The sequence below is a fragment of the Gymnoscopelus microlampas genome, assembly GCF_963454915.1.
Source record: "Gymnoscopelus microlampas genome assembly, chromosome: 14".
Taxonomy (NCBI): domain Eukaryota; kingdom Metazoa; phylum Chordata; class Actinopteri; order Myctophiformes; family Myctophidae; genus Gymnoscopelus; species Gymnoscopelus microlampas.
This window is the reverse complement of record NC_139951.1, coordinates 29,751,643-29,764,242: the sequence shown is the minus strand read 5'-3', so window position 1 is coordinate 29,764,242 and position 12,600 is coordinate 29,751,643. Positions and strand designations below refer to the sequence as shown.

General features: G+C 39.2%; 2 protein-coding genes across 4 annotated transcripts; both read left to right on the top strand.

Annotated features, from left to right (window-relative positions):
* Positions 1 to 595: 595 nt before the first annotated feature.
* On the top strand, positions 596 to 5,125 carry LOC311059644 (uncharacterized protein). 3 transcript variants are annotated; one of them, XR_014602181.1, is made up of 3 exons: positions 596 to 871; positions 2,017 to 2,474; positions 2,658 to 5,125. XR_014602181.1 is itself a non-coding variant. In XM_084077658.1 (3 exons), exons 1-3 carry the CDS (start codon positions 667 to 669, stop codon positions 4,289 to 4,291), a joined length of 843 nt encoding a protein of 280 aa, XP_083933784.1. In that variant the 5' UTR covers positions 596 to 666; the 3' UTR covers positions 4,292 to 5,125. The 3 variants fall into 3 exon arrangements, 1 of the variants encoding a protein (XP_083933784.1); XR_014602182.1 differs by having other exon boundaries at positions 2,017 to 3,636; positions 4,046 to 5,125; XM_084077658.1 differs by having other exon boundaries at positions 2,017 to 2,631; positions 4,269 to 5,125.
* A 1,195-nt stretch (positions 5,126 to 6,320) lies between these two features.
* LOC311059750 (uncharacterized protein) lies at positions 6,321 to 11,108 on the top strand. The gene is made up of 3 exons (XM_084077786.1): positions 6,321 to 6,556; positions 7,624 to 7,809; positions 8,715 to 11,108. Exons 1-3 carry the CDS (start codon positions 6,430 to 6,432, stop codon positions 10,319 to 10,321), a joined length of 1,920 nt encoding a protein of 639 aa, XP_083933912.1. The 5' UTR covers positions 6,321 to 6,429; the 3' UTR covers positions 10,322 to 11,108.
* The last annotated feature ends 1,492 nt before the right edge of the window (positions 11,109 to 12,600 follow it).

Sequence of the window (12,600 nt, the reverse complement as noted above, 5' to 3'; positions counted from 1 at the left end):
GCTGATGAACTTAAAGTTGTAGAATGGGTGAAAAAATATATTAGGGAAGCTCTGCTTGAATTTTCATGCAGTGGAATGAATCAAATTGGAAGTTCCTAGAACAAGCAGAAAAACAAGTTGTTGAGTAACTTAACATTCTTCCCCTAAAAATTAAAATATGTGAATAATAAAACCCACCTATTCTCTTTGGCTTTTAATTGCACTTGATCCTCTAATGTGTTTTAACAATGTACATATTGTCTGTGCACGATGGGTGCCTGTTGATGCCTTGTTTGTCTCAACCTTGGCTTGTACAGCACTTTGGTCAGCTTCTGTTGTTTTAAATGTGCTCTATAAATAAAGTTTTATTTGATTTGAATAATATGCTGTGCTGACTGAGGGGGGAGGAAGTCAAGTCTATTGCAGGGAGTGGGTAGAGAGATTGAGCACATGCCTGTGTTTCTTTAGTTTTTCACGTTTCCCAAGTCGTGCAATTCCTAAAATGAAACACAGGAGGCAGCAACACAACATCCATTTGTATCTATTCTGCCGGAAATCCGTCTTGGAAATCCAAACAAGCTCATGGAACTTGGAAGAACTTGTTAGTTGTGTTAGCGCCATCTTTGGTGCGATTCACTCTGTTGTCGCATTTTATTTTTGTACGTGTACATCACTCGTGACTTCATAATGGATCAACTTGAACTGCTAAACACCTTGCTAAACGAACGGCTTTCTATAGCCGCCAAAGAGATCTATGGCATCTCCGCGAGGATCATCTGGGAGGTTGATCAGCAGTACAAGACAGACGTGTCTCGTTTGCAGAAGGAAAACGAGCGCCAACAGAAGCTACTGGATGCCATGTTGAAACCCGACGTTCGTTTAAAGAAATCAGGTTGGTTAAACTGCAGATATTTTAGCCTTATACTCACTGAACTCAATGCGTAGTCAAGTAGTTTTACCAGATTTTGAGAGAGAAATAAATAAGCCACCAGGTCTATGAAAACAAGCCCAAAGAAGCGACCAGGCTATGGCTATTTTCAACAAAGCAAAATGGGGGGGAAATATTGGGGAGGAAAAAAGTTATTTTTTGAAGGGGGTCCTTGCCATGGAAATGTTTGTGAACCACTGGTTTAAACAACATTAGGAAACCATTCCAAATAAGCAACTACATTTAAGAAACAGGCCCAAAAAAACGCAACTACCAATATTTACAAGCAACTTTACAGAAAAACAAGCCCTGCATCGCTTGTAATAAGCGGACATGGCAACATGGTAGTCAAGTCGTTATTGTTGACACCATAATGTGTAAATATCATCATAATGCCTCTCAAGATAACGGTAATCCGGAACAGTGGACACTAGACTCAACAACACAAATGAGCTTAAAGGGATATTTCACTTTCAATTTTTTTTAGATCATTTTATCGTCTACTCAGGCTTTCGTGGCCCCCCCAGACAGTTTTAAAGTTGCTTGATTCAGTATTTAGATATTTGATATAAATTTTATCAGACACGCCACCTTCTATACAAGTTAGTGAGAGGGTGCCTTTTTTCACAAAATGCCACAAATCATGAACGCGGTGTCCGATTGGCTTGATACTTTGCACGCACACTCAAAGTAAAGAAGATCCTGTTTCAAATCAACCTCATTGTGCTGCTATAACAAGTCGAAACACAGCCCTGCGTAGGTAACCCGTCCTGGCGGGGATCTGCACTCCAAGGAGTGCACTTTTCTAGTGCTTTAGCATGCCCTGTCTTCTTAGTTTGAGATGGACTGCTCTTGGTATCAGTGAAGTTGTCAATATTTTAAATGTAGTATATGTATATTGCATTAACAAATGAACAATGCATCATGAGCAGGTACGCTTTTCCGAACTGCACTGCACTAGTACTGCAAACAGAATTAAAGCTTGACCTCAATTTGACTCTCAATTGCAACATTGGACTGAAAATAAAATCACAATTAGATCTTTTCCCCAAATTGTTCAGCCCTACTAGCTCTAGCTGTTAATATACATTTCCCTTTACAACTTCTAGAATTCCTGCGCCTCCCTGTCCACAATGAGAAGGGGGTTTGCCCTGAGAAGAAACAGGGGAATCGCTGTCTGGACCAGGAGGAGCTGCCACAGAACTGTAGGAGACCGGAGGACCTAGCGGAAGCCAACAGCTCCAAGGTGACATCAGTGCTCATGGAAAGTAATGTTGTAGAAAATACCCCACCAATACAAAGGGACATACATTCTGATGAAGAGGACTGTGAAATACCAAGAGACACTGGTACATCAGTGACAGAAGAAACATCACCTGTGAGGGTGTTGAAGAGTTGTCTAGAGCCCCTAAAAGACACTGGTACGTCAGTGGAAGTTCATTCTGATGGAGAGGCATGTGAAAAACCAGAACCAACAGATGATGATCTCTCCACACGGAGGTCTTCAAGTAAGATCAGGGAACACCCGTCAGGGAGAAATTCACAGAAACGAAAAGTCACTCGCAAGGTTAAAGAACATAGATCACCTTTGAAGAAGTTGAAGAGTTGTGAGGAGCCACCAAAAGATACTGGTTCGTCAGTGAAAGTTCATTCTGATGGAAAGGACTTTGAAAAACCAGAACCAACAGATGATGATGGGCACCTCTCCACACAGAGGTCTTCAAGTAAGAAACGAAAAGTCACTCGCAAGGTTAAAGAGCATAGATTAACTTTGAAGAAGTTGAAGAGCTGTGAAGAGCCACCAAAAGATACTGGTACATCAGTGAAAGGTCAAAGATCAAAAGTGAAGAAGTCAAAGATTTGTCGAAAGCCACGCCAGAAACATAAATCATCAATCATTAAGTTTTCATCACCTCTGAGTTGTAAAGTGTGTAAGAAAGCTTTTAATGATGAGGAAGCTCTTATAAACCATGTGGATGTCCATTTAAATGATTGTGGGTTGTGTGGACATCATTTAGAGTATGCAGAGAGTTTGATAGTTCACCTTGAAGCTCACAGGACATGTAATGTTTGTGGTAAGACATTTACTACGATTATTACTCTGGCAGAACATATGAGGGACCAACACACATATGGAAAAGCTTTAACTTGTACAATTTGTTGCAAAGTCTTTCGTAAGGAAATGCTGCTGAAGTCACATATGAGAACACATTCAACAGAAAAACCATACAGTTGCACAGTTTGTGACAAAAGCTTTCGCCACAGTAGTACATTGGATAAACACATGCTACTTCATACAGGGGAAAAACCATTCAGCTGCAAATTTTGTGGCATAAGATTTCGTCAAAAGGATCATGTGACCCAACACATATCTATTCACACAGGGGACAGACCATTTAAGTGTTCCATTTGTGACAAAAGCTTTCGCCTAAATGCAACGATGAAAAAACACATGTCAATGCACACAGCGCTTAAAGCTTATGAATGCTTAGTTTGTGGCAAAAAGCTTTCTCGGGAAGACAGCATGCGGAGACACAGGAAACTTCATGAAAGATGAAACCAGTAGGGAAGGTGTCCAGGCGCCTGATGGAGGGGAATATCATGTCAGGTGATAAGAAGCGGCTTGCTAGCTCCACATGCATTGAAGGAGGCATGAGCTCAGTTCTGGGCTCTCACCAGGCTGGCAGAGGAAGAGTAGCGCCCAGGATTACATAGGCAATTAGCACTGGGTGAAACAATTAGTTACAAAATGGTGGGATAAAAATGTATTTGAAAAAATCACACCCAGTGTGAAGTGAGCGATGATATTTATGAGTTATTAATTTTCGTCATGCATCTTGGTAGCCAATCACAGCACGTCCTGCGAAGTGACGTGCTTAAATTTTTTACATTATTATTAATTTCATCATGCGTCTCGCTAGCCAATCACAGCGCGTCTGCGAAGTTTGAAGTTAATTTCATCATGTGTCTCGCTAGCCAATCACAGCACGTCCTGCAAAGCTTAGCCTATGGGCGTGTTTTCCACAGCATGGCCTCACAGCGAAAGACAAATTTTCACGACGGAAAGAAAAACTTTCACCACGGATGGGTCCTAAACCCTCTTATAGGAGCGGTTGCACCGCTCAAAAAGAGGAATAGCAAGGAATCCTCTGATTTAGCACTAAGGCCATTACCATATATTGCACCTGGTGACCCCTAGGCTGTGTCGTAACAACGGCCATATCCTAGCTTCCCTTCACTGGTTGCTGGTGAGTTCAGCCTGCAAGGCCTGGCTCCCAGCTACATCTTATTGATTCTGGTCCTGTATGAGGCGGTGCGCAGACTTATGTACTAAGGTATGGCTCTCTTTGTTGTTCCCAAGACTCGACTCGTCACCATGGGTGATAAGGCTTTTGTGGCCCAGATACCTAGGCTCTGGAATGCCCTGCCTTGGGATTTACGGGTCAGTGTCATCTTTTAAATCACATCTGAAAACGTATTTGCATATCTAGGCCTTTTCTTAGATTTCATTGTCTCTTTTATCCACATTATTTTCCTTTCATTTTCAATTTGATTTTTACTATTTTTAATTACTTTGCCATTGAATTTTATTTGACTGTTGTTATACTAATGATTGCATTTTTTCACTGTTTTAAAAAGTCTTTATAAATAGTTTATTATTATTATTGTTTTGTTGTATTTTACATTTGAGGTTTAGTGTAATTTGTAAGGGGATCCTGTTTATTCACCATTTAGGTGCTCTGCTATTCCAGAGTAACCTGGCTCCGCCAGATGCAAGGAGTCAGGTTAATTCCAGAGGTGGCAGCAATAAAATGCTGCCACCTCAACATGTACAGGGCCAGCCAGCTGCACAGTTTGTGACAATATTTTGTCACACACATTTCAATGCACACAGTGAACAGACCGATTTCTTGTGCTATTTCCCATTTAAGGCTAATAAAGTAGTAATATATTTTTGAAGTGATGATTTCTGAATTGATTGGGTATTTCTGTGGATAATAATCCATTGCTCTGCTGACTCTGCTTACATCCTGGGTGTACTCTATGTAGTTCCTTGCTTGATTTCCTGAAGCATATACTGTAGGTATGCTACTTCACGAAGAGCCCAGGAGAACTAGAATGTATTCTTCAGTGTAATAACTTAATCAGGAGCATTTTGTGAAATAAAGTGACATAATTTCTATTAACAGATCAGCATGATGGAAACGACTGAAAAATAGGCTCCGTTTAACAATATGTTTAAAGAATAAATAAAACTTGACTTAATCTACTAACAATTGCAGTTCAATTCTACAATTGAATTTCAACTTTCAATTTATGCATACTTGGAACCAAATTTGAATGAATTATCTAATTTGGATTTGAATTTTTAAGTTCTAATATCCAGTCATTTAGGAATGTTAAATGAATACACCATTTGCTGAATAGCCTACTTAAATGTTTCAAGGCAAGACTCATGCAATAATTAATTAGCATTTTCGTGTTCTATCAGTACTCCATGTATACAATGCTTTTAATGCTTTTACTTAGTTACAGTAAGTAAACTGATGGAAAATCGTAAGAAGGACATGCAACACACATGGGTTTGCAAACAGAACTATTGTGATTATTTGTGCATCATTATGCCATTGCCACCTGAAGTTTTTTTGTTTACGTTTTGCATTACACCACAAGTGGAGTAGCCTACAATAGGTTTTAAAAAGTGCTTTTTTGACATTGTCTGTAGTGTACACACGTGAAATCAAGTGCCAACAGCTTGGCTTGCAGTGGTGTAAAATAACTAAGTACATTTACTCAAGCCCTCAAGTAGATCTGCTATTTTCAACAATAAAATAAATTGACATTGTATACATTTGAAAACTTGAGAAATGGGACATTCTGCATAGTGAGTACTTTCTACTTTTGGTACTTCAAGTACATTTTGATGCCAATACCTTCGTACTTTTACTCAAGTACATTTTGAATTCCAGACTTTTACTTGTAAGTTGTAACAATAGTTCCACATTGCAGTATTGATACTTTTACTTAAGTAAAATATTTGAGTACTTTTTCCACCACTGTTGGCTTGCCCATATAGTTTACATTGGGGCTGCACATCATCATCATCATCATCATCATCACAGAGATCATCCCTGATTATGAGGTATTTAAACTTTTGAAATACTTCACATGCCAATGGAATGTGATTTCCATTGGCATGTGAATTAGCCCACTTACATTTAATGTATTCCCATCTGGAATACATGAAATGTATATATATGTATAGCCATTCTAGGACAAATAATGTTCATAGAAGTTGGGCAAAGTGTCAAATGTTTTTTTTTTTTTATCTTTTAATTAATTTAATTTGCAAGACATGCGTTTTAAACTTGAACCCCGGAAGCATTTTTCCTCCTTTCCTCAAAATGGCGTCGCGGTGTTTATCTACTGTAATCTGCAGATTTGTATTTGATCATAATCATTTAACGTAGCTTGTTTAAAACACGATCCCAGAGATCCAAGAACACTGATGAGCAATAACAATGTCTACTATCAAAGCATTGAAGGCGCTTGTTGCTGAGCGATTAGCCGCCGCTGCAGAAGACATACTGGGAGCAGTGGAGAGAATAATAACGTTAGCAGAGAACAAGATGTTACACAACCATTCAGGTACGTGAAGCATGTTGCCCACTGACTGGTTGAAAATAACATGACATCATTATTTGGGGACCCATCGGTTCATGTCGTACTATGGGAGTTGAAAATACAAGAAAACTAATATAAGTGCTGTCCATAGAGTTATAATATATCGGTGGTGGTGCTGTCCTGTAAAACCCTTTTTGATGTAAAAATTTGTCAACACAAGTCACAACATGGAAGCAAGTAATCCCATGATTTGGCGATAACTTGTTGGCCTCTGTGCTCTATTATTCAGAGCAGACATGTTCTGTTCAATAACATTTCTTGTTAGACATTTTTTAATATTTTTTTGGGGGGCGGGGCATTGCTTCCCCCAAGATATGTTTTCGGATGCAGAATGTGCAATTCAGATGTTAAAGGTAGGGTAAGTGATTTGCTTTGGTTAAAATAAGTGTTACATAGCTCTATATTCTGATAGTGCTCATTGCTATAGAGTGTTTTTTCAGTATTAGGAGTCTCCTTGTCTCTCCAGCTCTTTATTAAACAGAAAATGCATTTTCGTTTTAGTTTCAGTTTCATTTCCAGTTTTATCCAACCAGGACAGATAACTCAATCAGGATATCGATTAAACAAGTGAAATTGGAAGTGATGACACTAAGAAATGAGCAGACAAAATTGGAACTGGAACACTATACAATTTAAGCTTAAAAATGGGTACTTTCTCCTGATTGGCTGAGATTTTGACACCTACCGAAAAATGTATTTTCTGTTTATTAAAGAGCTGGAGAGACATGGAGACTCCTGTTACTGAAAAAACACTCTATAGCAATGATTACTATCAGAATATAGTATGTTAACCTTTTAACAAAATACTTTTTGTTTTAACCAAAAAATATCACTTACCCTACCTTTAATGTCTTTTGAACAGCTTCAGTGTGTAAAATGAATAGGCCTACAACAAATTGTCTTTTAAGTGACTTGGCCCCAGCAAGGCATTGCAATACACACTTGCTGCCATATTTTGGAAATGTCATCTGCATCTTTTCAAGGGATTTCCTTGACTGCTCTAATTAATCTCATATCTGTATGTACTCCAGAAATGTCACCTAAAAAGCAGAGAACAGTTGTCCACAAGAGACTAACGATGGTTGCTGAAGAGATATTCAGGATCCTGGAAATGATGTTGGCTGAATGTGAGGCAGATGTTTCTCACTCACAACAGCGAGACATGAACCACCAACGGAAACTGCTGGATCTCAGAGAGACATATTTACACAAAGCAGGTCTGTAAATATTAAAGGTATGATTTTCTGATCACAAAAATGTGATTTGTTTACTCCCAGAACTAAAATGTTATTAGTCAGTCATCATCATGAGTGGGTTCATGTTCAAAACATCTAGAGCAGTGGTTCTTAACCTTTTTGGGACCAGTGCCCCCCTATCTACCCTTACCACACCCCCCACGCCCAAATAAAATTGAATCTAACAGGGACGGAAGCTCTGCATTGATCCAAATGGCCCAATCAACAGGTCCTCTTTAGTGGAAGAAGTTCTAGGCATATAATTATAAAAGCAAGTATCAAGGAGTGCCTTAGTTTTTCCACAAATTAAACATTTTTTAATTTTCTATTGCTTATATCACTTTGAAAACATCTAATTCAATACCAGATAACTGATTTTATATTAAAGTGGACTGTTAAAATATGATTATCAGCATACTTCCCAGGTAGCAAAACAATATAAAATGCTTGAGACTATTAGAAGTAATTGTATAACCTTAAAATAGGCCAGGATAGGCTACCATTGTATTATTATTTAGTATTAAACAACTGCTACAGTTATTAATTGGAAAGTGAAACTGTAATTAGGTATCATTATTAATCACAAACAGGAACCAAAAGGTAATGATTTTGCACAGTTTTAAGTGTGTAGAGGCTCCCTTTAATTGTTAATTTAGTTTCCTTTTGGCTCCAGCACCTCATCCAAGTCTCCTGGCAGATGAGCAGTGTTTTTTTCACTATTTTAATAAATTGCAAGTTACAATCACCCCCAAGTTGGGTAACATCAAAATAGTTGTGCAGTGCAGCCAGCTGAGTTAACTAATCCCATTGTAGGTTACTAAGGTGCATACATCAGGTACAGGAATTCATTTGGGTGCTGAATTCTTTTTTTGGTCTCCCTTCTCCAGACAGAGTGGATCCCACTGGATCTACCTCTGAAAAGGAGGTTACCCCAGAGAAGGAGCACCGTGAGGAGACGACATTCCCCGATCAGTATCAGGGAAACACGGATCCCCAACATGTTAAAGAGGTGCCTAAGGAGTTACAAAAAGAGCGTGAAAGAGACGTCCTGGTGTTGTCAGAACAACCTGGTAAGGACCAGGACCTTTCTTCAAACTGTTCTGAAGCCCCGGGAGAAGACGGGGACAGTGACAAGGAACAGCATGGGCATCCACAGTCTTTGAAATTAAAGAAAACAAAGAGACAGAAAGTAAGTCAGGGCACCGAGTGCTGTGAAATGTGTGGTTGGTCTTTCCGCAAAGGTCTTTTTGTGCATAATTCTCAAAAACATACGAGGCAACACAGCACCAAAATTACAAGTCAGAATTCAGGAAAAAGCTGTTGCAGAGTTTGCGGGAAGTCTTTCCGGTATAACCGCTCTTTCCTGAAACATGTGCTGAAACATGAGCAGAGCACAGACCTCTGCGGGGTCTGTGGGAAACATCTTGAGTCGGGTGACAGCTTGAGGCTGCACTTGAAAACTCACAACGAGGAGAACAGCTGCAGGGATACAGCCACTGCAGAAGATCAACAGTCAGAGTCAAACTGTTCTGAAGCTGAAAGTGAGGATGGTGACAGTGATGAGGACTGGAAGGGAAGCGAAGGCTCCCAGAGTGAAGATGATGACAGCGATGAAGATGGACCAAAAGAAACGGCTCGGTTAGCAAAACTAAAGTCAAAGAAGAGAGCTCAAATATCCAGCAAGCTAAAATCTAAGAACAAGGAATGCAATGAGTTATCTCTCTTGAAATACAGTTGTAAAGTATGTGAAAAGTCTTTCTGCTATAGGGCCTCTTTTTTAAAGCATGTACAAGAAGAAGAGAAGGATGCCAATCTGTGTGGCATTTGTGGGAAACATTTTGAATCTAAAGAGAGTTTGAGACTTCACTTGCAAACCTACATTACAACAAATGATTGTGAAGTTTGTGGAAAACACTTTGAGGGGCATAGACAGCTAGAAATGCACTTAAGGACCCACACGGGTGAAAAGCCCTATATTTGTTCTGTTTGCGGAAAGGCATTCGCTCAAAATGGAAATCTGATGGGACACATGAGAGTACACACAGGGGAGAAACCATATGTTTGCAGCATCTGTGGCCAGAGCTTCAGCTTTAAAGAATATATGATGGCTCATATGAGAATTCACACCGGAGAGAAACCGTTCCTATGCAGTGTATGCGGCAAAGGCTTCAGACAGCGAGGCACTCTGAAAACCCACACAATGATCCATACAGGACAGTCAACACATAGCTGCAGTGTATGTGGGAAAAAGTTCTACAAAAGCGGAGCTCTGAAAATTCATATGAGGACACATACGGGAGAGAGGCCATATTTGTGCAATGTTTGCGGCAAGAGATTCAGCGCAAGTGGCTCTCTGACCAAACACATGGGTGTTCATGAAGGGGAAAGAGCTCATGGCTGCGGTGTGTGTGGTAAAACATTTTTACGGAAAGAGGATCTTAAAAGACACGTTCAGATTCACAGGGCCGAAACCTCACAACTAACATGTCTGTAATGGTGGTAAGGGTGTTTGACGTATGTTTTTTTTACAAGGTTGTAAAGTCGACATAATAATAATAAACAATAATACATTTTATTTGTAATGCACTTTTCATTCACAAGGAATCTCAGAGTGCCACATGGTAAAACATCATCACATAAAGTAAAAAAAAAGTAGGCCTAAGAAACTAGGACTAGTTAACCACTTAAGCCCTATATACAGCATCATACAATAAATAGCTGATTGAACTTACCATGTGCCGTGATGCAACGGGTTGTGAGTTAGTCAATTATTTTTAGGTTGATGCTATTTTTGAAAATGCACAATTGTTGGGAAATTGTTTGACTTTAATTTATTTATTTTTTCATCTTTTTAACATCTTCACCTTCTGTATAGTTATTTTCTCATTTGTTACTATTGCTAAAATATTTGTGACCACATAGCTTTATTTGTAGTCCATTCATTTGGACCAAAAGATGTATTAACATCATGTTGGTTGGTTTCAAACAGACAATCAGGTAAGAACACTACTGGTCACAAATGAGCACAATATTACTATACTTGGGGAACAAAGTTGTTTTGTTTGCAGTCTTGCCCTACTTAAAGGGCCCCTATTGCGAACAACATCCTATCTACATATTTGTTGTATAGCTGACAATCCATAGCAGCCATGGAAAACTGCAGTCTTCTTAGTGGAGAAAAGTTTACTCCAGTGCAGTAAAAATCCTTAAATGTGAAAACTACAACTCTTACTTCCTGTTATTAGCAAGTTGTATATTAAAGAAGGGTAGGTCACATCTGTCTATGCTTACACTATGTCAGTTGCAAATTATCTATCCTATATACAGTTAGACATTACCAATCCCTCACAGGGATATATATATTCATTTGAAACTGAAGCAGATATTCTCTTGAATTAAAGGCAGTTGTATACATCTGATCATGTTTGTGTGTCTGTTACTGTGGCACTGCTCAGTTTAATCTATAGATGTGATCCTCATCTCACAAGATGAAGATCTTGTGGGGACGAGATTGGGATATAGTGGGCATATCTTACAGCATACCACATCAGGCACTTATAATAAGAAAACCGGTTACTTTATAATTCTGAGATGACTGTCATTTGAAGTAAATTGATAGAATAATACTTTTTTTTGTTCCATTGTAAGATCTATTTTCTTTGTGAAATTGTTAATGTTGTTCACATAACTATGCTGCAATTATCCTGTCAGAAATGGTTTGACACTACTAGGTTGTACTACTCTATGTAAACGTCTGTGTTATCCAGCGTTGATGACAGTCAACTCAAGGCATAGGGAGCTCTACCCAGGCAGTGAGTGAGTTGTTTCATTGGGATGACAAACAACTACGCCATGGTTGGAGTCCCACTCATAAACAGCACAATCACTACAGTATGTTGAATCCAGCAAGAGATTAATTAGTTTAACCACGTAAGCCCTATACTATATCATATGATATAGCAAAAAATAGCTGATGTCACAACATGTCGCAATGCAAAGCATTTGAACTTATAGATCTGCTTTTTTTAAAAGGGAAATTAAGGAAATCTTGCCCAAAATATGGTTCATTAATATCAAATTTGGATTTGTTCAGTCAGATCTGACCATAAATAGATGTTGCATGAGTGGTGGCTACCTGAAGGATTACTTACCCGGCCCTATACCCCTCCAAGGACCCAGAGAAAGTTACAGAGGCAAATGAAGAGGGTAGATAATGTTGCTGTTAGTTTTCACCCTGCTGTTTCCTATCAGACATGTCAGACAGTTTGATCATTAATGTGTTCGTAAATCTCAATGCTTCTCCCACAGCATCTTTGACATTATTGAAGACATGCAGGACATAGCAGGTCCTTCCCAGCAGAGGGAGCCACAATGCCATAATGTAGGTCAGAACATTAATCAATGTATAACAAATGAATGAGAAAAAACTAGATAAAGTGCTCCTCGGAGCACAGGTCTCCGCCAGGTCAGATACGTTATTGTGGCCTCCTGGTGGCGCTATAATAGGCCAATGTGAAAAGGGTGCCATTTATTCTTAGGTCGTTCACGGCAATCGGACACTGCATTCATGATTTGAAGCATTTTGTTCCAAAAATGTGTTTTGCTAAATGTGGCGCTATAACAGGCCAATGTGAAAAGGGTGGCATTTCTTCCTCGGCCTAGTGGGAATGTGCGTGTGAAATTTCACGGAAATCGCACGCTGCGTTCATGGTTTGAGGCAGTTTGTTCAAAACGGACCAATCCTGCAAACTTTGGATGGCAACCTTAACCAAT

Bases quoted from the DNA above. Each gene is read 5' to 3' on its own strand.
- LOC311059644 (XM_084077658.1), top strand. From the start codon at position 667: ATGGATCAACTTGAACTGCTAAACACCTTGCTAAACGAACGGCTTTCT. The intron at 872-2,016 runs GTTGGTTAAACT...TACAACTTCTAG, and splicing joins CGTTCGTTTAAAGAAATCAG to AATTCCTGCGCCTCCCTGTC. The intron at 2,632-4,268 runs GTAAGAAACGAA...GTTGTTCCCAAG, and splicing joins CTCCACACAGAGGTCTTCAA to ACTCGACTCGTCACCATGGG.
- LOC311059750 (XM_084077786.1), top strand. From the start codon at position 6,430: ATGTCTACTATCAAAGCATTGAAGGCGCTTGTTGCTGAGCGATTAGCC. The intron at 6,557-7,623 runs GTACGTGAAGCA...TATGTACTCCAG, and splicing joins GATGTTACACAACCATTCAG to AAATGTCACCTAAAAAGCAG. The intron at 7,810-8,714 runs GTCTGTAAATAT...TCCCTTCTCCAG, and splicing joins GACATATTTACACAAAGCAG to ACAGAGTGGATCCCACTGGA.